Source organism: Brachyistius frenatus, unplaced genomic scaffold, assembly GCF_029030835.1.
Source record: "Brachyistius frenatus isolate BFR_SWC_R1_liver_20210118 unplaced genomic scaffold, ASM2903083v1 Contig_472, whole genome shotgun sequence".
Lineage (NCBI taxonomy): Eukaryota > Metazoa > Chordata > Actinopteri > Embiotocidae > Brachyistius > Brachyistius frenatus.
In genome coordinates, this window is record NW_027211071.1 from 95,359 (window position 1) to 117,500 (window position 22,142).

Genomic DNA, 22,142 nt, shown 5'->3' on the forward strand with positions numbered 1-22,142 from the left:
TTAACCCTAAACCTTAACCTAACTCTAACCTAACCCTAACTCTAATTCTAATTTAACCTAACTGTAACTCTAACACTAACCTAACTCTAATATAAACACACATATACACAAACACACACATATGTAAACAGTAATAAACAGCCAGTTGTATTTGATCAGGAAGTCATTTTATTGTGTCTGCAGTGTTTCCTGTTTACCTGCTCAGAACAAATCTGATTGGACAGAAACTTTGGCATCAACTGCAAAAACAAATAAATGTTTGTTAAGCAGTCATCAGTTAAAATTCAGTTTTTAGGTTTTTAAGTTAAACAAAAACAGAAGGAGCTGATGAGTAGAATTCAGTACAGAAAAAACATCCATTAATTACAACTTCGGCTTGTTTCCGTTTCCTATCTGGCACTTCCTGTCCAGACGGAGGCTAATTAGCAGAAAGCTAACAGTGGTACCATCGGTTATACTGATGCTGCTGATCAGTAGAGTCCAGTAGAGTGTTCAGCCCTTCAGCAGCTGACAGATGCATTATGGGTGCTGTAGTGCTGAGATGTGACCCAGAACAGAGGGGGCGCTCGTTACGTGGCGGGGGAAATCCGGTGGGGCCCCGCAGAGTCTGCTTTAAGGCCGGACCTTCATGAACGCCAGCGACTGAACGTCCCACTGACCCGGGACACCTGAACGCAGCACAGCTGAGGACAAACAGGTGAGAGGTCACTCTAGGTCACATGATCTCTGCGACTTTGACTGAGTATGTCTGTATGATGAAACAGGTTACCATGGAGACGGAGCAGATTACTGTGGTAACCCTGGAGCTTCCAACTGACCAATCAGATCAGTCATAAGCACTATGGCAGGCCTGGCCAACCCGCGGCTCCCGAGCCGCATGCAGCTCTTTGCCTGGTTTCATGCGGCTCTTTTACGTTCATATCAACATTTGTGTTTGTGTGGTTTTTTTTGTGCGTGTTCGCTTCGCTTGAGTTCAATATGGTATTTTCGTCAAACGCGCATGCGCATGAGGTGAAATTCCGCAAAGCAGGAGGGGCAAACCCATTGGAGGAAACAATTAGTGTCCAGTTCGCTCTCAAAATGGCAGGAAAAAAATGCACAGCTAAACGAAAATATGAAGATGAACACAGGACGTTTTTAACAGAGTGGGAAAGTTTATATTTTTTTGTTGAACATAATGGCGAGCCATTCTGCCTGATATGTCAGACGTCATCAGCGCATTTCAAAGCTTCAAATCTTCAGCGCCACTTCAGCTCACTGCTAACATCGACCAGGGATTTCCAAAAGGGACTGAACTTCGCAAGCACAAGTTGGACACTTTGACAAGTCAGGCAGAAAAACAGGTACAATTTTTCCAAAAAATTACGAAGCACTCAGAGACTGTCACGCTTGCATCGTATCAACTGGCTTGGGACATTGCACGGGCTAAAAAGCCATTTAATGAAGGGGAGTTCGTTAAAAAATGCCTCAGTGACGTTGTTGAAATCTTGTCTCCTGAAAACGACAAACTAAAACGGATGGTATCAGATGTCCAACTGTCCCGCCACACTGTTGAACACAGAATATCGGACATTAACACGGCTATTGAATCACAGTTGCACTCTGACCTTCAAGCATGTGAGTATTTTAGTGTCGCATTGGATGAGAGTTGTGACATACAAGACGAGCCTCAGCTGGCAATATTTGCACGGTCTGTGTCAAAAGATTGTGTGATCAAAGAAGAACTCCTTGATGTTGTGCCATTAAAAGACAGAACCCGTGGCATAGATGTGAAAGAAACAATGATGGCTGCATTTGCGAAAGCAAATCTGCCCACACCGAAGCTAACTGCAATAGCCACGGATGGAGCGCCGGCCATGATCGGATCTGTGAACGGACTTGTGGGGCTGTGCAAAGCTGACCAAACATTTCCCGAGTTTTGGAATTTCCACTGCATCATCCACAGGGAGCAACTCGTGTCTAAATCATTGAATTTAGACAACGTCATGAAGCCTGTGATGGAAATCGTCAACTACATCCGCACACATGCGCTTAACCACAGGCAATTGAAGAATCTCATCGCTGAGCTGGACCAAGGACTTCCAGGTGACCTGCCGCTGCACTGTGAGGTGGCTGTCCAAAGGCAAGGTGCTCGCTCGCTTCTTTGAGCTTTTGGATGCCGTGAAACTGTTCATGGAAGAGAAGGACAAGGACTATCCCGAGCTCTCGGACGTCGAGTGGATTATGGATCTGGCCTTTTTGGTCGACATGCTGTGTCAGTTGGACAGACTGAACCTGACCCTGCAGGGTAAGTTAAAAATGCTGCCTGACCTGGTGCAAAGTGTGTTTGCGTTTGTCAACAAACTGAAGCTGTTCAAGGCGCATATTCAAAAGGGAGATTTAACGCATTTTCCCACTCTGCTAAAAGCCAGCGGGCAAGTCACCAGCGCCGCCCTGAATAAGCAAAGAGCCAGATATGCAACACTGGTTGAAAACCTGCACGAAAGCTTTGTCATCCCGTTCCGTGATCTACAACTGAAAAGGCCACAGATTACGTTCCTCGTCGACCCATTTAATGCGGAGACGGACTGTTTGAAAGCCCCGCTAGTCACAGATGAGGCTGTGGCTGAGTTGGAGATGATCGATCGTTGTGAGGAGGACCAACTGAAACCTGCTTTAAGGGAAGGGACCATTGAGTTCTGGAAAAGTGTGCCAATGGAAAAATACCCCAATGTCAAACGGGCTGCGCTTAAGATACTGTCAATGTTTGGGTCAACATACGTCTGAGTCTGTGTTTTCTACCCTGAAACACGTGAAATCAAAGCATCGATCTGTTCTGACTGACACCCATGAGAAAGAATTGCTTCGAGTGGCAACAACAGAATACAAGCCAGATTTGAAGAGGATTGTTCAAGGCAAGGAGTGCCAGAAGTCCCACTAAGCAACATGCATAGTAAGTGAAAAACGCTATTGTAAATTATTATGTTTTTGTTTGTGGACTTTGTTGAACTGAGAGTTTGTGTGTGTGAGACAGTGCACACAATGTTCATTGTTGAAAATGACTGGCCTGTGGTCTGAGTACTGTAGGAGTCAATTTCTGTCATTATCATGTTGGTGTGTGTGATAATGTCACACATTTGGCTGAGGTGTGTGTGTAGAGGAAGGGATGGGGTGATGTTCATGTGTGCCCATGTGTATGATGTGGCTCTTTGCGGTAACACAGTAAAAAATGTGGCTCTTAGTCTCTTGACTGGTTGGCCACCCCTGCACTATGGCATCCTCACAGGGTCAAAAGTCTCAGGTGTTTTTATCAAAACTGATCATCACAAACTACAAAGACAAGCTGATGGAAAGAGTTTGTGTCATGTGATCAGTTTTATTAAACAGACTTCAGACTGAACATGCAGAATAAAATTTATGAAGTTCATTGATCAGTTTGTCAGTGACGTCACAACATCAGACCGACATGCTCAGGTGACTCAAAGCTCACATCTATGTCTGTGTGTGTGTGTGTGTGTGTGTGTGTGTGTGTGTGTGTGTGTGTGTGTGTGTGTGTGTGTGTGTGTGTGTGTGTGTGTGTGTGTGTGATTACCTGTGTGTGCAGGTCTAAGTGGAGGAGAAGGTCATGTGATCCACCTGGTTCATCTTCAGGTGGTTGTCGAGGATCTGAAACACTTCCTGGATGTTGGGGACGTAACCGGAGTGCAACTTCGACCACACAGGGACGTCTGAGAGGGGACCACATACAGCGTTACACCAGGAAGTGACTGCTGTCTCTCGTTCTAAACACGTGTGCCTGACCTCGGTGGAAAACGTCACAAGAAAAGCTGTGATGGAGAATTCATGAGGAAAGATGTCTGCAGAGTTCAGAGAATCCAACAAACATCAACTTGTCTACGAGAACATGAGACGGAGGACGGTACTGACGGAGGACGGTACTGACGGAAGACAATCTGAGTACTACAGTAATCTGAGTGCTAAGCATCAATTGTCACGTCAGCGGCCAATTTTTCGATTTTGAACCTGAGCAGACATCTCCTCCAATCAGCCTCAGTGTTCAGAGTGATATCATTATGATGTCACAATGCTTTGGCTCAATCAGAACTCACCGTTCAGAGTGACTTCGAAGGCTCCTGTAGACAGGAAGTGAGTCTCCATCATGTTACAGAGGAAGAAGACCATGAGACAGGAGAAGATCTGACAAACAATAAAGACGGTGGTGGAGTTCAGTCCATTGCTGTGGTTACTGGCTGCAGCAGCATCTGTTGCCACAGTAACAGAATTAACAGTGCCACAAGTACCTTGTTGTCCTGGCTCCAGGTCCAGAATCTGGGCGTGTCGAAGCTGAGAAGGACGAAGGGATTCTGACTGCTGACGATCAGCAGGATGGAGAACAGCTTCAGGTAGGAGATCAGGTTGCCTGCACACCTGGTGGGTGGGGATGGGATGGAGGGGTTATGCACACATCTTGGTGGGGGGTTGCACGTGATGTCATAGCTCATTGGCGGTTGGGGGATTAGTTTAGTGATGTCAGAGCTCACCTGTTGACGGGGGTGGGGGGGTAGTTCTCGCCCTCGATGCGGATGTCCGGGTACACCTGACTAATGGCTAGAGAGTAGTCCTGGAACACTTTACTGTATCCTCAGGAGATACTGAACACAAACACAGGACACACCTGTCAGAGGTCATGTGGTTACCTGTCATATTATATATATATATGAAATGTTAAACATGAACTGTTTCACACGTCATGAAGACACAGACTCACCAACACACATGTAATCATGGGAACTTTCTGGTGAACTGATATTAAACCTCTAAGTGTGATGTTTTAACACCCTTCACCAGCTCTGGGTTGAACTTCATAGTTTTAAAACATTATAGTTTATCAAATATGTGACTCTGCTGTCAGTCCACCTGTAATGGTCTGTGATTGACACCTACAGTTGTGATTGATTACACTGAAACCCCGAGATGACTGAACTAGTTGTTCACCGGCTTCACGTGACGTCATCTGCCAGGTTTAAATAAACCAGGTAACACACTAAATAACAAACGCACACATATTAATGTCTGTTTAAACTGAAACTTATGAATTTATGATTTAACTTACCTGTTTGCTGCAGAATTATTATTATGTTTACTGATTTACTGAACCAACCCTTAGTTATGCTGTTATAGGCCGAGGCTGCTGGGGGACCTCATTACATGCTGAGCTTCTTTTCTTTCCTCCTACTCTTTAACTGACTCATACCTCACCATCTTTTTCTCTCCCATAGTTTCTTCTTATTATCTGTTGTCTCCATTCAGTTCCTTCACTCGTGTAGTTTCTGTTCTTTCTTTTCCAGATGTCCCGTCATGGAGCTGCATGTCTCTGCTCTGTACTTGTCGTCTCCACCAACAGTTCTTCTCTTCTATCTCTATGCTGTCCTTTTCTCTCTCTGCTCTCCTCTCACCCCAACCGGTCAAGGCAGATGCTCCGCCCACCTCTGAGCCTGGTTCTGTTAACAGATGCTCCGCCCACCTCTGAGCCCGGTTCTATTAACAAATGCTCCGCCCACCTCTGAGCCCAGTTCTGTTAACAGATGCTCCGCCCACCTCTGAGCCCGGTTCTGTTAACAGATGCTCCGCCCACCTCTGATCCTGGTTCTGTTGGAGGTTTTTCTTCCTTAATGAGGAGTTTTTTCCTCCTAGTTTATGTGGGAATTGTTGAATTGTTGGTTTCTCTGTATAATATTGTAACGTCTTGCTGTAAAGACTTTAATGTGTTAAGTGCCATGAAATAACCTGTGTTGTGATTTGGCGCTATATAAATAAAGTTGAATTGAATTGATTAAAGTAGGTTATAACATATTATTATTATTATTATGTTATTTATTAATCACCCTCTGATGGTTATTAGTATTATTATAATGTTTCCTGATTAAAGTAGGTTATAACATATTATTATTATTATTATGTTATTTATTGATCACACTCTGATGGTTATTAGTATTATTATAATGTTTCCTGATTAAAGTAGGTTATAACATATTATTATTATGTTATTTATTGATCAACCTCTGATGGTTATTAGTATTATTATAATGTTTCCTGATTAAAGTAGGTTATAACATATTATTATTATTATGTTATTTATTGATCACCCTCTGATGGTTATTATTATTATTGTTTTTTAAAATTTATTTTACTTTATTAATCCCCGAGGGGAAATGTCTTCACTACAGCAGGGGGGCTCTCAGGGGGGGCTCTCAGGGGGGAGCTGCTGCAGCAGGCTGCCACTAGCTCGGCGCCAGGTAACCTGACCTGACGTGCGTGTTTTTGGATGATGGGAGGAAGCCGGAGAACCCGGAGAGAACCCACGCAAGCACAGGGAGAACATGCAAACTCCACACAGAAAGGCCCAGGACCGGATTCGAACCCAGAACCTTTTTTGCTGTGAGGCGACAATGCTAACCACTGCACCACCGTGACGCCCCAGATTATTAGTATTATTATAATGTTTCCTGATTAAAGTAGGTTATAACATATTATTATTATGTTATTTATTGATCACACTCTGATGGTTATTACGGACATTATCTGATGCTGCCATTAGCTGTTAGCCTGCATGCTAACTCACCAGTACCGGAACCGGAGAACGGGCCCGCTATACAGGGACGACTTGGCGGGTTTCCCGGGCTCTGTGTCCGGCAGGCTGTCCGGGGAGAGTCCAAGGCCGTCGGCCGGCTGGTGTCCACGCGGCGGGTTCGTTCTGCCGAGATAAACGTCCCGGATTGTGAGGGCCGCGAAGAGGAGCAGAGCTGCCAGGAGCCCGGCCTGGCTGTACTCCGCCATGGCTGCTGTCTACCGGAAGTCGCTGCCACACTTCCGTATGAGACCTTCACTGTAACACAGCTCAGCGGTCTGTGGAGGCAAACATTAACATTATTTAAAGGCATTCAAACAGACCCAGACGTTTCTGTTTACAATTATATGAACTGAGAGGCATTCATCTGCTTTTACACGTGACGTTGTAAATGTTTTTTGTATTGGACAATTTCAATTCTTTTATTATGAAGTTGTTTTCTGCTTAAATCTGGTGGTGACAGTTTCCGGTAAATCGTCTTTCTGCTGATAATTTGCGCTGAAATCGTGAAACGTCGACGAGGTTTTTATTGTTTCAAATATTTATTTGTGTATTTTTTCGATTTACGAGCGTCCTCTGGCCTCTAAATGACGTCACATTCACACGACACAAGGCAGTAAATAGTGTGACGTTATATATCTGGGACGCTCTACTGCGTGTGGATGTGGAGACGAAGGTGAAGGAATGAAAACAAAAATAAAATCCGAGTTTTGATTATTTATTGGGTCCAGGTCACCTGACTGCTGACGTCATACAGGTGCGTTCCGGTTGTGTTTATGTTGAGCTTCCATCTGTGTTTTTTCGTGTGAAGACTCTCTGGGTGTATCAGGACTCATGTTGAATCCACCACATCACCTCAGTCCTGTTCGTGTCTCACTTTCAGGACTTTAAGGAGGGTCACCATGCAGAATGTGGGGGGGGCGGTCAGGTCCTGCGTCCTGCAGTTTTCTGTACGAGGCGTCTGTCCAGCTGTGATCCACAGGAAGTCACCTGCACCTGATCTCATCTGCTCTGCAGCGCATCATAGGACTCTGCCCGGTGGCCGGTCTCCGACGGGCGTCCAGTCTCTGACGGGCGTCCGGTCTCTGACGGGCATTGGTGGCGGCAGCAGCGGTGGTGTTGGTGATGCTGCAGGTGTAACGGGTGCCAGCGGTTGGTACAGCAACTTCTCTGACTCGACGCCAGTTCACCTGTGTGAACACTTCTTGGTGGGCGTTCAGCAGGTGAGCGGATTGCCATGGTGGCTGAACATCGTTATGGCGACGCTGTCGGTGAGGACGCTCATCACTCTGCCGCTCGCCGCCTACCAGCTGGTCATCATCTCCAAGGTCAGTGTTGGTTACATATTGATCATTAATCACCATTTCCAGATGAATATGATCAGAACTGTTTCCTTCATGTTGAATTGAATTGAATTAATGTCGATGGTTTCTAATGTCGATGTTTTCTAATGTCGATGTTTTCTAATGTCGATGGTTTCTAATGTCGATGGTTTCTAATGTCGATGGTTTCTAATGTCGATGTTTTCTAATGTCGATGGTTTCTAATGTCGATGTTTTCTAATGTCGATGGTTTCTAATGTCGATGGTTTCTAATGTCGATGTTTTCTAATGTCGATGGTTTCTCCTGAGAACAGAAAAAGTTGTTGATTGATGGTGATGTTTTTCAATCAGACATTATTTCACACTTGACTCATTTAATTATTGAACTATTTAACAACAGGACTTCTAGTAAGTGACCCTGGATACTGGTAACCATAGTAACCTACAGGTGATGTGCAGGTGGAGGCGCTGCAGGCAGAGATTGCCGAGCTGGCGAAGAGGCTTCGATATGAAGTTTCAGTTCGAGCAAGAGAGAGACGCTGGACGGAAAAACAGAGCCGGTAAGAAACAACACAAATAACAACAAACAAACAGCTGTTGTACCACACATCAGGACCTATAGAGGTCAGGGTTGACAGAGGTCAGGGACTACAGAGGTCAGGGCCTAAAGAGGTCAGGGTCTACAGAAGTCAGGGCCTGAAGAGGTCAGGGCCTACAGGGTCTACAGAGGTCAGGACCTACAGAGGTCAGGGCCTACAGAGGTCAGGGTCTACAGAGGTCAGGACCTACAGAGGTCAGGGTCTACAGAGGTCAGGGCCTACAGAGGTCAGGGCCTAAAGAGGTCAGGGCTTAAAGAGGTCAGGGTCTACAGAGGTCAGGGCCTAAAGAGGTCAGGACCTACATAGGTCAGGGTCTACAGGGTCAGGGCCTACAGAGATCAGAGCCTACATAGGTCAGGGCATACAGAGGTCAGGGCCTACAGAGGTCAGGGCCTAAAGAGGTCAGGGCTTAAAGAGGTCAGGGTCTACAGAGGTCAGGGCCTAAAGAGGTCAGGGTCTACAGAGGTCAGGGCCTAAAGAGGTCAGGGCCTACAGAAGTCAGGGCTTAAAGAGGTCAGGGTCTACAGAGGTCAGGACCTACAGAGGTCAGGACCTAAAGAGGTCAGGGTCTACAGAGGTCAGGACCTGCAGAGGTCAGGGCCTACAGAGGTCAGGACCTAAAGATGTCAGAGCCTAAAGAGGTCAGGGCCTAAAGAGGTCAGGGCCTACAGAGGTCAGGACCTACAGAGGTCAGGGTCTACAGAGATCAGGGCCTAAAGAGGTCAGGGCCTACAGGGTCTACAGAGGTCAGGGCCTACAGAGGTTAGGGCCTACAGGGTCTACAGAGGTCAGGGCCTACAGAGGTCAGGGCCTATAGGGTCTACAGAGGTCAGGGTCTACACAGGTCAGTGTCTAGTGAGTCCTGGTTCTACAGAGGTCAGGGTCTAGTGAGTCCTGGTTCTACAGAGGTCTCAGTATAACCGTTAGAAGAACTTTGTTGTCCGTTCAGGTTCCAGTTCCAGAAGAACCTGCGCCGCCTCGTTTCTCAGCTCTACATCAGGGACAACTGCCACCCCTTCAAAGCCAGTTTGCTGGTCTGGGTTCAGATGCCCATCTGGATCAGTCTCTCTCTGGCCCTTCGAAACCTGAGCCTGGATCAGTCCGGTAAGAACATGGAGTCCGGACCAGAATCCAGACCGGCCTAATAGCCTGACTCTGGATCAGTCCTGGTCCAGGACTTTGACCTGTGTGTATTTTGTGCAGACCTGCATGATGAGCTGGCAGCAGGGGGCGCTCTGTGGTTCCCTGACCTAACCGTCCCGGACTTCACCTGGATCCTACCTGTCTGTCTGGGACTCACCAACCTGCTGGTTGTGGAGGTCAGTCTGTCAGCAGGTTAGTGACCACCTGACCTATGATGTCATCAGTCTAAGTGTCCATTCTTCTTCAGGTGTTTTCTCTGCAGAGAGTCTCAGTGTCCGGTTTCCAGCGGCTGGTCCTGAACGCCATCAGAGGGTTCTCCGTTCTGATGATCCCCATTGCTGCTGCCGTCCCCTCCGTGAGTTCACACTCTGCCACTTTTGTATCCCAGCTGCTGATTGGTTGGTGTGAGCTTCAGAGTGAGTCCAAATCCAGGTTCAGGTGCAGACAGAGGAATGCGGGGGTTTCATGTTCAGATCTGTCGAGTCGATGAATGTTTGACAACGTGCTGAGTCGCGCCTCGCATTCCTGCCGGATCCTCAGATTAACCTGCTCCCATCTGAAATCAGGGCAGTGATCAGGACCTGAGGCAGGACCTGGACCTGAGGCAGGACCTGAACTAGGACCTGGACCTGAGGCAGGACCTGAACCAGGACCCAGACCTGCTTCAGGATCTGAATCAGGACCCGGACCTGCTTCAGGACCTGAATCAGGTCCTGAACTAGGACCCGGACCTGCTGCAGGACCTAACTATCTACCATGTCTAACTTAAAGATTATTTTGGTTATTGATTGATCTGCTGACTGAATTGATTCTGAAGTGTTTAGCAGTAATGATCCCAGATAGACCTGAACCGAAGGAAACTGTTGGTCCCAGACTAAATTGGACCTTGGTTCAGACCAGGTGTTTTACCTGTGGAGACGTTCAGATTCTCTACTGACGTTGGTCACCTTCTCTCAGATCACTTTGCTTACGTGGGCCTGTAGTTTTTATGGTTCTGGTTCTGTCTGCCCCCCTACAGTCCATGGCTCTGTACTGGTTCACCTCCAGTCTGGTCGGGTTCAGTCACAACCTCCTGCTGCGCTCTCCAGCGGTCCACAAAGTCCTGCGACTCCGGACCCTCCGGTCCGAGACTCCATACAGAGACCTGCTGTCTGCTTTCAGCGCCAAATACTTCAAATAAGTACTTGGAGTACTTCATCAGGTGTTACATCTACACGCAGGTCTTCTGCGTCTGTCCGGTCAGTTCGGTCCAAATTTGGGGCTTCGAAGAGAGTCCAGTTTCTGTTCTTTGTCTAAATCCACATAAGGACCTGAAGTCCAGACTGAGTCCTGGTCCTTGGTCCGGACCCGTCCCGGTCCTCAGTGCGGGTTTTTGGAGGACAGCGAACCTGTTTGACTTGTCATTGGTTGTATTGATTATTGATAATAAAGGGATGGAAACATGAACAGAACCTTTATTCCTGTTTTACTGCTGTTCAGGCATGAAGTAAAATGTTCCTTTAAACAATAAAAACAGACTTCTTCCTGTTGTGGAGTAAACAGGAAGAAGATACATGACCTCTGACCTCTGACTGCAACTGTTTATGTTCTCACGACCTGCTGAAACTCGAATGTCTGAAGTTCGGAACCTCAACGAAAACTAAAAAAAATAGAAACGGATAAAAACAGTGAAACCACCACCGACTGTCAATCATCATCCTGATCAATCATTCCGATTTGTCACATGGTGTTTCATATGAAACTTTTTTTCATTGTGTTTTGTTTTCATTGTTTTTATTTTTTGCAAAACTGTAAACAAACTAAAAGTTTTATCGACTTCTGAACAGTAAATAAAATCGAAACTTCGGTCTTTTGTTGTATTTCTTCGGTTCTTGTCGGTCTCTGCAGGTCTGAGATCAGTTCTCGGTTTGAGGCGGAGCCAGCTGCTTTAAAGAGCCCAGAGTCCGGATCAGACCTCAGACTCCTCCAGACTTCAGTCCGGGTCAGACAACTCCACCAGAACACCATGAAGTCATTTAGCGTCTTTCTGGCTCTGGTTCCGCTTCTGTCGGTGCTTTCGGCCGGTCCAGGTTGCGGACCGTGTGATCCGGCTCTGTGCGCTCCCCTCCCGGCGGAAGGCTGTGCAGCCGGCTCTCTGCAGGACTCCTGCGGCTGCTGCTCGGTGTGCGCCGCCGCGGAGGGAGAGCTGTGCGGCGGCCGCCGAGCGGCAGCGCGCCGCTGCGGCTCCGGACTGGAATGCGTCAAAAGTAACGAGGACAAGAAGAACAAGATGGGAGTGTGCGTCTGTAAGAGCAACTACGAGGTCTGCGGAACCGACGGACTGACGTACAGGAGCGGCTGCGCACTGAAGAGCGCCAGCCTGATAGCCCATGCGGAGGGCAAAGAAACCATCAACATCCAGAACAAGGGCCGCTGTGCCACAGGTGAGACTGAAACACAGGTGAGGTCACAGGTCAGCGTACCCTCACACAGAGATGATCAGAGAGCAGGCTGTGTTGTGAAGCGGGCCGACAGTAACAGACAGTGACTGATGTAATCCTACTTCATCCCTCTGCAAACATCACATTCCGTTCTACATGAGATGCTCGCAGCGCTCACAGCAAACTGAATTCCTCCGAGGCCACAGAGTCCTGGACTTGTTTCATCCTGTTCCAGCCTGATTCCCTCCAACCAAACTTCATGTTAATTATCTTTAATTTAACTCTGCCTGTCACTCACAGTCTGTCTGTCTTTCTGCAGCTCCAGTCATCGTCACTCCTCCAGGTGAGGTGTACAACGTGAGCGGCTCTCAGGTGTACCTGAGCTGTGAGGCGGTGGGCGTGCCCACACCTGTCCTCACCTGGAAAAAGGTGAGTTCCTCTGTCATCACACAGCAGCTCATTGATTTAAAATGTGAAGAGAAACAAAACGTCTGCTGTCTGCTGGTTTCATCTGAGATTCTTGTTTTATAGTGAATAAATATAAAGACTGAAACAAACATGAAAACTGAAACATGAAGAATTATATATACAGACATGATTCCTTTGAGCTGGAGTTTTAACTTTCTGTCTGACTTCCTGTTACTGCTGATTTCCTGTTTCCTGTTTCTGCTTGAAACAATAAAAGTCTCCACCTGGAACCGAAAACAGGAAATGAGCCACAGTTTCACATTTTCACTGCTTCAGTCTGAGATTTACTCAGCTGACCATTCAGAGAACAGCAGCTCCTCCAGCAGCTAATTAATCATGACATCAGTAACTTCTGAGAAAAGATCAACATGTTTCATGAGACAGAAAAACGGTGACCTGAAGGTGGCGCTGCAGAAAACATCACGAAGAGTTTGACCTCCTCGGAGCCCTGAGGGTCAAGACTGTTGTTGATGATGATGATGATGATGATGATGATGTCTTCCTTAAGGTCCTCAGTGGGAAGAGGAAGATGGAGCTTCTTCCAGGAGACAGAGACAACCTGGCGATTCAGACCAGAGGAGGACCGGAGAAACATGAAGTGACCGGCTGGGTGCTGGTCAGTGGTCACACTTATTGATCACTTATTGATCACACTTATTTATCACCCTCTTCATGTAGTGTTCAAGTTCTAATTTAGGACTTTGAACACAGGAGTCATTAATCAATCACAGCTGATCAGAGTGAGCTGAGACTGAGCTGCTGACAGGAAGTGATGTCACAACCGCAGCTCTCAATTGGACCAATCAACATGAACTGTGTTATTTCAGATCTTCCCTCTGACCAAAGAAGAAGAAGGTTCGTACGAGTGTCACGCCACCAACTCTAAAGGTGATGCTTCAGCTGTCGGCGCCATCCACCTGGTCCAGTCCATCGATGACATCATCGTCAAGAAAGGTAACAACACTGACATCATCAACAAACAGAGAAACAAATAACAAGACAGTGACATCACAGTCAGAAGATGAACTCGAACTACCTGTCGACCTGTCATTGATCCTGATTGTTGGTTGAATTACCTGCGTGACCTCACCTGTCTCAAGGTAAAAGGTGAAATGGAAGTGTAGTGTGATCACTTATAACATAATTAATACCAATAATATTAATATCAATATTAATCAGATGAATTGTCACAATTCACTGGCATAAACGGAACAATATAAAGGTTTATTTAAAAAGTGTATCCTTACTGATGATGTCACTTCCTTTCAGTGACGAAGGAGGACGAGCTGTGATCAGCTGATCAGAAATCATCGAAGACACTGGAGGACATAAAGATGAAAATCGGAAACTTTGTTTTTTCTGAAACTTAAAAACGCATTTAGTTTGACTTTAAGTCAGAATTTTGTTGTCAAAGATGATCTTCTGTAAAGCTTCATCTGTTCTTTCTGAATTTAAACTTTACATTTTTAAAAAAATAATGTCTTTTATTATTCTTTTGTGAGCAGCAGAGATACTATAATTCTGGCTTTATTTTGGAAAGACTGAAACAGTCATGAAGTTGAGCTGTAGGTCTCCATAGCAACAGAAATGTTAAACAGATTGGTTCTGTTATTGATAAAACTAGTTTTGTTTATTAAAAAGTTTGTTTTGGGACTTTTTTTGTTCAGTGACAAAAACAATAAAATATAACTTCATTGATCAATACAAATTTTCTCTGAATTAAATGTCAAAACCACAAGGCTGATCAATAATCAATATTTGTTATTGTTGAATAAACAGATGAATTCATTAAAGTTGTTTCTGTAGAATCTTTCTTTGCTGGAGAGAAATTTATTTTTAAATATTCAAGATGAAAATGAGACATTTCTTTGAAAGACAGAATATTATAATTATTATATTTCATTATTATATGACCCATTACATTACATTTAGCTGACGCTTTTATCCAAAGCGACTTGCAACACACTGATGGTTCGCAATTTTAGGATTCAGTGTCTTGCTCAAGGACACTTAGGCATGTGGACAGGAGGAGCTGGGATTGAACCACCAACCTTCCGATTAGTGTGCAACCCACTCTACCAACTGAACCACAGCCTCCCATCAGGAGTGTCATGTGATGTTTGTGTATAAACCAATGACGACTGCCAAACAGAAGCACGTGACTCAGATGAAAACGGATTTATTTACTTGTACAAAATCAAAGTGAGAAACTAAAAAACATCAGACTGAACTACTTTCACTTCCTGTTGATGATGTCACATTGGAGTCCACAAGGAGGCGTCCCATTGGCTACGAAGTCATCATACGAGGAGCGATGCTCATCGACATCAACTCCTGGAACAGAAGCTTACAGGCGTACGGCATCCGGACAAGAGAGATCTGAACACAACACAAACAAACAAGATAAACAAACAAGATTTAAAAAACAAACAAAACAAGATAAACAAACAAAATGAACACACAAGATGAACAAAAAAAACAAAAGATGAACCAACAAAGACAAACTGATGAGCAACAAACAAAAGATAATACAACTGATCAGTTATTGATCATTCTTACCTGAATCTTGTTGTGATTGATCATGTTTACCCGAGTTTAGTTGTGATTGGTTATTGATCATGTTTAACCGAGTCTAGTTGTGATTGGTTATTGATCATGTTTACCTGAATCTTATTGTGATTGGTTATTGATCATGTTTAACCGAGTCCAGTTGTGATTGGTTATTGATCATGTTTAACCGAGTCTAGTTGTGATTGGTGATTGATCATATTTAACCGAGTCTAGTTGTGATTGGTTGTTTATCTTGTTTACTTGAGTCTAATTGTGATTGGTTGTTTATCTTGTTTACCTGAGTTTTGTTGCGGCAGCCTCGACATTCATACGTGTGCGTGCGTGTGTTGGCGATGGCCATGAGTCCACACAGGTTACACACGTGAACCTGGTACGGATCGGATGCCTCGAACAGACGTTCTCTGAGGAACTGAGCTGCTCCGTGAGCGATCTGACAGTCACGCTCCATCTCACCGAACCGCAGACCGCCATCTCTGAGGACAGACAGGCAGGGGCAGTAGACAGACAGGTGAGATCCAGTCCTCCTGCGAGACAGCGGAGTGTCTCACTGTAGGTGCGGACAGGTGGACAGGTGTACCACTCACCGTGATCGTCCCTCCATGGGCTGCCTGTTGAGGATCTGGACGGGGCCCCGGGCCCTCGAGTGGATCTTGTCGTCCACCATGTGCTTCAGGCGCTGATAGTACGTCGGGCCGACGAAGATCTGAGAGGTCAGCTTCCTCCCGGTGAAGCCATTATACAAAACCTGATAACAGATCAATAATCCATATCAACTCCAACCCTACATGAGTGACCAACAGACGTGTTGATCAGGACAGCACCTGTTCAGAGCGTGTCCCACCATGCACTGGGGCAGCTGCAGATTATAGCACAAAGCAGGAAACAACAACAAAACACAAAATGGACAAAACAACCTTTAACAAAGTTTTTCCTTCTGAGACGCTCCAAAGGTCCTGAAGCCGAACCGTGACCTGTGTAACATATGTACAACTGCACACACACAGACCTGCCAACCACGTCACGATGAAACGCACTGACGGCAAATTCACATAAAACTTTACCGAGCCTTTTTTCCACATCAGAACTTAATCTAAACTTCTTCACACACGTGTGCCAAATTGAACTAACCCTAACCCAAGTTTAAAGAATCCTTAACCAAGTTTAGTTAACTCTAAACCAAGTTTAACAAACCCTAACCCAAATTTAACTAACCCTAACCCCAGTTTAACTAACGCTAAACCAAATTTAACTAATCCTAAACCAAGTTTAACTAATCCTAACGCAAATTTAACTAACCCTAAACCAAGTTTTTACTAACCCTAACCCAAGTTTAACGAATCCTAAACCAACTTTAGTTAACTCTAAACCAAGTTTAACTAATCCTAACACAAATATAATTAACCCTAACCCCAGTTTAACTAACCCTAACCTAAGTTTAACAAATCATAAACCAGATTTAAATAACCTTAACCCAAGTTTAACTTACACTAACCCAAGTTTAATGAATCCTAAACTAAGTTCAGTTAACTCTAAACCAAGTTTAACTAACCCTAACCCCAAGGAATGAGGAGGAAGAACTGAACCACTGCTGTCACACACGAGCAAGAGAACACATGGTGATATCAGTATAACAGGAAGTAACCGGCTTGACCTCACTCTGACCTCATTTCCTCTCAGGTGGTATCCGTACTCTGACAGCAGGTTCGACACTTTCTGCACGTTGACGGCGTCGTTAAACGGCGTGGCGTCACCGATCTCACCTTTGTTAGCAGAAACCTGAAACGGGAAAATATAAAACTATCAGCCAATCAAAACACTGAAGCCTGGACTCTGAAGCACCATCTGTGGTTACCACTATAACTTCAGGTTTAACTTCGGGTTTTTCCACGACTACGAAGCTGGTTCAAGTCTTACAAAGATACTTCGCCATGGTAACTCATGCTGCAGAGCTAACCTGCTCCAGGTAATCAAAACGTATAAAAGCTCCGCCCACTGACCAATCAGTTCTCTGGAAAATGTCTTTACCAAAGATGATGGAGTGAGACAGTCCTCTGAGGAGTGAGACAGGACACCCGTGCATGTTTGTGATTTGTCATAGGCTGTTGATCCCACCCATTTTTTGTGTGCGTGCTCAGAGCTGGATTGAGAAACCTGGTCGGTTGATGGAGTTGAAGAAGAGCTTCATGTGATCTCGTCTGTTTGGTTTATTTAAGCCTGATAACAGAGAGAGATCCTGATATGTTGAACCTGCTTCGTAGCTCTGGCCAACACCCTATCAAAATAAAACCTTTCATTGTTTCAGCTTTTACTTTGGATGCTGTTTCCTGACATGAATCATGTTTATAATCGATTTGTTCATTTTTAGGTACACCATCAGTCAGCTTACATGGCGATTGATCAACGTGTTTTTGATCCCTTCCAATCATATTATTGGTCATTACCTTGCCCTGCAGACACTCGATCAGATGACCGACTGTCATTCTGGACGGGATGGCGTGAGGGTTGATGATGATGTCAGGTGTGATTCCTTCACAGGTAAATGGCATGTCCTTCAAAATAAAACACATTACACATAAAATAAGCCACAGTGAAACTGAAGTTCAGATTAAAAGCATGTGATCACATGTCGACAGTCTGAAGTCGACTTTAGTAAAACTCTGACCTCAAGTGGGTGCAGTGAGTAAACACAACAACACCCCAATAAACATGTCTGAAAACTGTCACATCATCACTTGTTGCTGTTCAGCTGATGAAACACCTGCAGACACACCTGAACCTGAGGCAGCTTTACCTGTCCTCAGAAACAACATACATATATTCTGTTTACCTCCTACCCGCTGACTTCCTGTTTACCTCCTACCCGCTGACTTCCTGTTTACCTCCTACCTGCTGACTTCCTGTTTACCTCTTGTCTGTACTGAATCCCACACGTTCCTTTCTGTCCGTGTCGGCTGGCGAATTTATCTCCGATCTGAGGAATCCGAACTGAACGAACCTGCAGGAAACAGGAAGTTCATCAAAAAACAAACAAACTATTGTCTCAGATACAACAGGTCCAACAGATACAGTCTCAGGCACAATCTCAGGTTTTGCTGTGCCCCCTCACCCTGATCTTGCAGAACTTGTAGCCCTCCTGGTTCAGGGTCACCATGACCTGGTCCACGATGCCGGTCTCGCTGGTCCTCAGGAAGGTGCTGCAGTCTCTCTTTGTGTAGCGCCGGTTGGTGCTGTCCAGCTCATCGTCGTTCTCCGGCAGCGTCACCGTCTTCCCGATGATGACGTCCTCACCGGACACACGGACACCAGGTGCGATGAGTCCGTCATCATCCAGTTTATCGTAGATGGCGTGTCTCATACCTGAGGAGGAATATAATTTCAGCTTAGTCTGTGACATTAGTTTTTCCACCCTCCTCTCACACCTGATGTGATTGATTGACAGGTGATTAAAGAGGTCAGCTCCTGTTTCAAAGTTTCTCACCCTGACAGGTTTCACGTGTCGGCTTCTCAAAGATCTCCTCCTGATCAAAACCTTTCTTCGACTCCTGCTCTTTGTAGGATCGATAGAAAACAGACCTGCAGGGCAGACACAAGGCTTAAAGATGGACGCCGACAGAGATATTCAGGTTACATCATTAACTGATGCAGGTGTAGCAGTGACGCACCTGAAGAAGCCTCGATCCACAGCCGACCTGTTCATGATCACCGAGTCCTCCTGGTTGTATCCCGTGTACGAGGCGATCGCCACGATTGAATTGATACCTACAAAGTATGAATCAGGTGTCAGTTCGAGACAAAGAAGAGCTCTGTCTGCCAATCAGAGCAGTAGGGCAAAAAGGCTGGCAAGCTCCAGACAGCCTTTCTGTATTTATACACAGGTCCAGGTCCACCGAGTCTGACCTCCAGCCATCATTTTATTTTTCTGAACACCTGAGGAGCATCACAGCAACACACCTGTGTGTCGTGTATACAGGTGTGTGTTACCTGCAGGCAGCTCTCTGAAGCGCAGGTACTCCATGGATCGGGTGGTGACTAGCGGTTTCTGAGGGTAGTACAACACGTGAGCCAGTGTGTCCATTCGCACATGGAAGTTGGTGATGTAGACGCCCATAGCCTGTTTGCCCATGGCGGACTGATACGTGTTCCTGGGAGACTGAAAACAAACCAACATGTTAGTGAGGAAGACCATGAAGATCTTCATCATCGTTTTATTGCTCAAACACAGCTGCTTCTCTTGGTATGATGGAGTCAAGGAAGGAAAATGTTTGTTTGTACCTGGTTGTGGTCAGGGAAGGGGATGATGGAAGCGCAGACTCCAAGGATCATGGACGGGTGGATTTCACAATGAGTGTAGGTGGAGCAGTAGGCCACACCCTTTTCCTGGAGGTCGTCAGGGGTCATTGCGAGCATGACCGTCTCCTCCTCCAGAGTGTCGATGTACTCCACCACGCCGCTCGCCACCAGGTCCTGCCAGCTGACCATCAAAACAAACAAACAAACATCAATACTTCAACAGACCCTGGAACACCTGTAGTTGTTGTACTCCAACCTGTAGTTGTTGTACTCTCACCTGTAGTTGTTGTATTCTCTCTCCTTCAGCTGGTCGATGTGTCGTCTCTTCAGCAGCAGCTTCTGTTTCTCTACGATCAGCAGCGGTCTGCAGATTCGTCCGGCGTCGGTGTAAATCCTGATTTCACGTTCTCGAATGTCTCTGATCATCGACACCTGAAACACGCAGAAGCAGCATGAACATACTCATGTGTTTTTGAGAACACGCCTGGTGATGGTTCAGAAGTTGTACAGATCCAACACAGTGTGGTTCTGATAATTACACCAGAAATTGATCCCTGAGTTTTCATCTGCTCCTGTTGCTATAGTGACAGCAGCACTGCTTCAGCTGGTCCAAATGAAATCTGAGCATTGGTTAAAATTTAGACCTTCTCGTGCTCTTTGTGTGTCTGTGAGCATTGACAGCAGTGTTTCTGTGGACCGGTGTCCTGGAGATCAGCGTTGGTACCTCAGACACGATAATGTCCATCTGTCTGCGAAGTTTCCTCAGTGTGTTCATCAGCTGCTCCGGATCTTTGTGGATTCCAACCCAGCAGCCGTTCACAAAGATTTTAGTGGCACTGAAACATGCAAAGCAGGATACACACGTTACACACCTGTACATAAGTCCATGTTTATCACACTGTACAACATGAAGTGCAGTGACTGACTCAGCGATGGCAGCAGGCGAGATCTCCTCCAGGTTCTCCATACTCCACTCCTCCAGAAACTCCAGGATGGGGGATGGCTGTGATCCCACAGAGATGTAGGCCATCAGGGCCAGGTTCTTCACCAGGCCCACAGCGTGACCCTGCAACAATCAACACACTCGTCACTACGGCTGCTGGTTCCAGTCAGTCAGGCCCAGAGGAGCTGTTCTTTCAACTGTCCACCGTCAGACTGGTTCCAACTGTTTCTGACACTTGGGGTCCTGCAGTGGTTACCTCGGGCGTCTCAGCAGGGCACACCATCCCCCACAGCGTGTTGTGCAGCTGTCGGGGCTTCGCCAGTTTTCCATCTCTGCCGATCGGAGAGTTGACTCGGCGGAGGTGAGACAGTGTGGACGCGAAGGTCAGACGGTTCAACACCTACGAGCAGAAACACCAAACCGACTGAGAACCTATGTGACAAAGACTGATGTGAAAACGTGCGTGGGTCAGAGCAGATCACAGGTGATAGAACCGCTGTGTGACAGCCGACCTTCACACAACTTTCATTCATGACCCTCCTGCTTCATGGGAACCTCCTGTTTCAGGCAAAACCTCTATGTGGTGTTTCATGTAACGTGAAAATAATAAACTAACCCTATTGTGACTGTATTTAATGACTGTACTTATTATAGTATTTAATGACAGACAGCCACAGACAGGTGAGCTCACCTGGGACACTCCGGCTCGGGCCTGATGAGCCTTTTTGACGTCACCCCAGTTCCCGGTGGCCAGCGAGTACTTAAGTCCGTCTGAGATGATTCGAGTTTTGATGGCGAGCTCCAGGTTGAAGTCTTTTCCTCGGTCGATGAACTTCTGAGCGTAAATCCTGATCTCCTTCAGCAGGTTCTTAAACATCCTGAATGACAGAGACGACAGGTGTCATGCCATTTCATCTTCATTATAATGAAAACAACAAATGAAAATAAAAACAACACTTGTCATTGAGCATCAGACAACCTTCATTTATCAGGAGATAAACATCTGTATCAAGACAATATATTGATCCACAGTGAACTGAATCATGCTCCATGAATGTACACTAATTACTGTAATCAATCACTCAATCAATTTCCTATCAGTATTTAAAATAAAACACAGAAGATAAAATCAGTGAAAGAAACTTCACCCTCGAAACAGGAAGGCCAACAGTGGCCCAGCCAGGTCCAGCCTCTTGTTGCCATAGTGATCTCTGTCGTCCAGCTCACGTCTGCCCAGAGCGGCAAGCAGCAACCTGTGGACCATGTACCTGAAAACACACACAGAAGGACACACTGTAAGACACACATGTCCATCAACATGTTTGATTATCGTTCCGATGTCGCGACTCGGACGTTGGTTCCTGAACGATACGTTCTTTGATACCGATGTCGTGACTAACTTTAAATTAAAGAAACCTGAGAGACCCGCACAGCCCTGTAAAGGTGTGACTCAGATGTCCCCCAGGTGTGACTCACCCTAAGAAGTACGCCTTCTTGGTCTCACAGAAGTCGCTGACTCCGACGTGCGGCAGCATTTCTTTCTGCAGAACTTCTTTGGCATATTTGATCCGTCGCTCCTTCGTCACTCCGGGTTTCGCTCCTCTGGAGCCGATGAAGTTCAGCGCCACGTTCTGCTCCTGGATCACAAACGCTTCATCCAGAGACGGCTTTACCTGGAAACGCGGTGACATCACTGATGACATCACTGGAGCGAGTTTACAGACCTGTTCACAATGAAGCGACAACCAATAACCGATCAATAACCGATAATCGGACCGA

At 46.0% G+C, this 22,142-nt stretch overlaps 4 protein-coding genes across 6 annotated transcripts in view; 2 read left to right on the forward strand and 2 right to left on the reverse strand.

Annotated features, from left to right (window-relative positions):
• Positions 1-145: 145 nt before the first annotated feature.
• selenot2 (selenoprotein T, 2) lies at positions 146-6,843 on the reverse strand. Of its 2 annotated transcripts, none has more exons than XM_069687538.1 (6): positions 6,602-6,843; positions 4,521-4,631; positions 4,281-4,407; positions 4,089-4,176; positions 3,572-3,707; positions 146-683 (listed from the first exon to the last, which is right to left on the reverse strand). In XM_069687538.1, the coding sequence occupies exons 1-5, from the start codon at positions 6,814-6,816 to the stop codon at positions 3,586-3,588; spliced, it is 663 nt and encodes a 220-aa protein (XP_069543639.1). In that variant the 5' UTR covers positions 6,817-6,843; the 3' UTR covers positions 146-683; positions 3,572-3,585. The 2 variants fall into 2 exon arrangements, with proteins under 2 accessions (XP_069543639.1, XP_069543640.1); XM_069687539.1 differs by lacking the exon at positions 146-683 and adding an exon at positions 3,253-3,322.
• Positions 6,844-7,064: 221 nt separating this feature from the next.
• On the forward strand, positions 7,065-11,520 carry cox18 (cytochrome c oxidase assembly factor COX18). 2 transcript variants are annotated; one of them, XM_069687540.1, is made up of 7 exons: positions 7,065-7,364; positions 7,491-7,935; positions 8,389-8,489; positions 9,478-9,632; positions 9,732-9,863; positions 9,934-10,026; positions 10,690-11,520. In XM_069687540.1, the coding sequence occupies exons 2-7, from the start codon at positions 7,510-7,512 to the stop codon at positions 10,965-10,967; spliced, it is 1,185 nt and encodes a 394-aa protein (XP_069543641.1). In that variant the 5' UTR covers positions 7,065-7,364; positions 7,491-7,509; the 3' UTR covers positions 10,968-11,520. The 2 variants fall into 2 exon arrangements, with proteins under 2 accessions (XP_069543641.1, XP_069543642.1); XM_069687541.1 differs by having other exon boundaries at positions 7,068-7,364; positions 9,732-9,847; positions 9,919-10,026; positions 10,690-10,943.
• An 81-nt stretch (positions 11,521-11,601) lies between these two features.
• Positions 11,602-14,352, forward strand: igfbp7 (insulin-like growth factor binding protein 7). Its single transcript, XM_069687542.1, has 5 exons — positions 11,602-12,094; positions 12,411-12,520; positions 13,068-13,175; positions 13,387-13,513; positions 13,829-14,352. Exons 1-5 carry the CDS (start codon positions 11,677-11,679, stop codon positions 13,849-13,851), a joined length of 786 nt encoding a protein of 261 aa, XP_069543643.1. The 5' UTR covers positions 11,602-11,676; the 3' UTR covers positions 13,852-14,352.
• A 370-nt stretch (positions 14,353-14,722) lies between these two features.
• Positions 14,723-22,142, reverse strand: part of polr2b (RNA polymerase II subunit B) — a 10,339-nt gene continuing 2,919 nt past the window's right edge. Inside the window, exons 8-25 of the mRNA XM_069687548.1 lie at positions 21,840-22,036; positions 21,512-21,631; positions 21,055-21,241; positions 20,620-20,763; positions 20,347-20,486; positions 20,145-20,256; positions 19,698-19,852; positions 19,403-19,601; positions 19,112-19,280; positions 18,793-18,889; positions 18,609-18,703; positions 18,237-18,487; positions 18,036-18,125; positions 17,572-17,679; positions 16,793-16,906; positions 15,715-15,875; positions 15,408-15,603; positions 14,723-14,938 (exon numbers count right to left, since the gene is read on the reverse strand). Of these exons, the coding sequence (XP_069543649.1) occupies positions 14,849-14,938; positions 15,408-15,603; positions 15,715-15,875; positions 16,793-16,906; positions 17,572-17,679; positions 18,036-18,125; positions 18,237-18,487; positions 18,609-18,703; positions 18,793-18,889; positions 19,112-19,280; positions 19,403-19,601; positions 19,698-19,852; positions 20,145-20,256; positions 20,347-20,486; positions 20,620-20,763; positions 21,055-21,241; positions 21,512-21,631; positions 21,840-22,036 (2,625 nt within the window). The 3' untranslated portion in view covers positions 14,723-14,848. The remainder of the gene's footprint in view (positions 14,939-15,407; positions 15,604-15,714; positions 15,876-16,792; positions 16,907-17,571; positions 17,680-18,035; positions 18,126-18,236; positions 18,488-18,608; positions 18,704-18,792; positions 18,890-19,111; positions 19,281-19,402; positions 19,602-19,697; positions 19,853-20,144; positions 20,257-20,346; positions 20,487-20,619; positions 20,764-21,054; positions 21,242-21,511; positions 21,632-21,839; positions 22,037-22,142) is intronic.

What these genes read in the sequence shown, in the direction of transcription:
- cox18 (XM_069687540.1), top strand. Translation starts at nt 7,510, where the DNA reads ATGCAGAATGTGGGGGGGGCGGTCAGGTCCTGCGTCCTGCAGTTTTCT. An exon ending in TGGACGGAAAAACAGAGCCG is followed by an intron (nt 8,490 to 9,477) that starts GTAAGAAACAAC and finishes TTGTCCGTTCAG; the next exon opens with GTTCCAGTTCCAGAAGAACC. An exon ending in GGAGGTCAGTCTGTCAGCAG is followed by an intron (nt 9,864 to 9,933) that starts GTTAGTGACCAC and finishes TTTTCTCTGCAG; the next exon opens with AGAGTCTCAGTGTCCGGTTT.
- igfbp7 (XM_069687542.1), top strand. Translation starts at nt 11,677, where the DNA reads ATGAAGTCATTTAGCGTCTTTCTGGCTCTGGTTCCGCTTCTGTCGGTG. An exon ending in CAAGGGCCGCTGTGCCACAG is followed by an intron (nt 12,095 to 12,410) that starts GTGAGACTGAAA and finishes GTCTTTCTGCAG; the next exon opens with CTCCAGTCATCGTCACTCCT. An exon ending in AAGTGACCGGCTGGGTGCTG is followed by an intron (nt 13,176 to 13,386) that starts GTCAGTGGTCAC and finishes GTGTTATTTCAG; the next exon opens with ATCTTCCCTCTGACCAAAGA.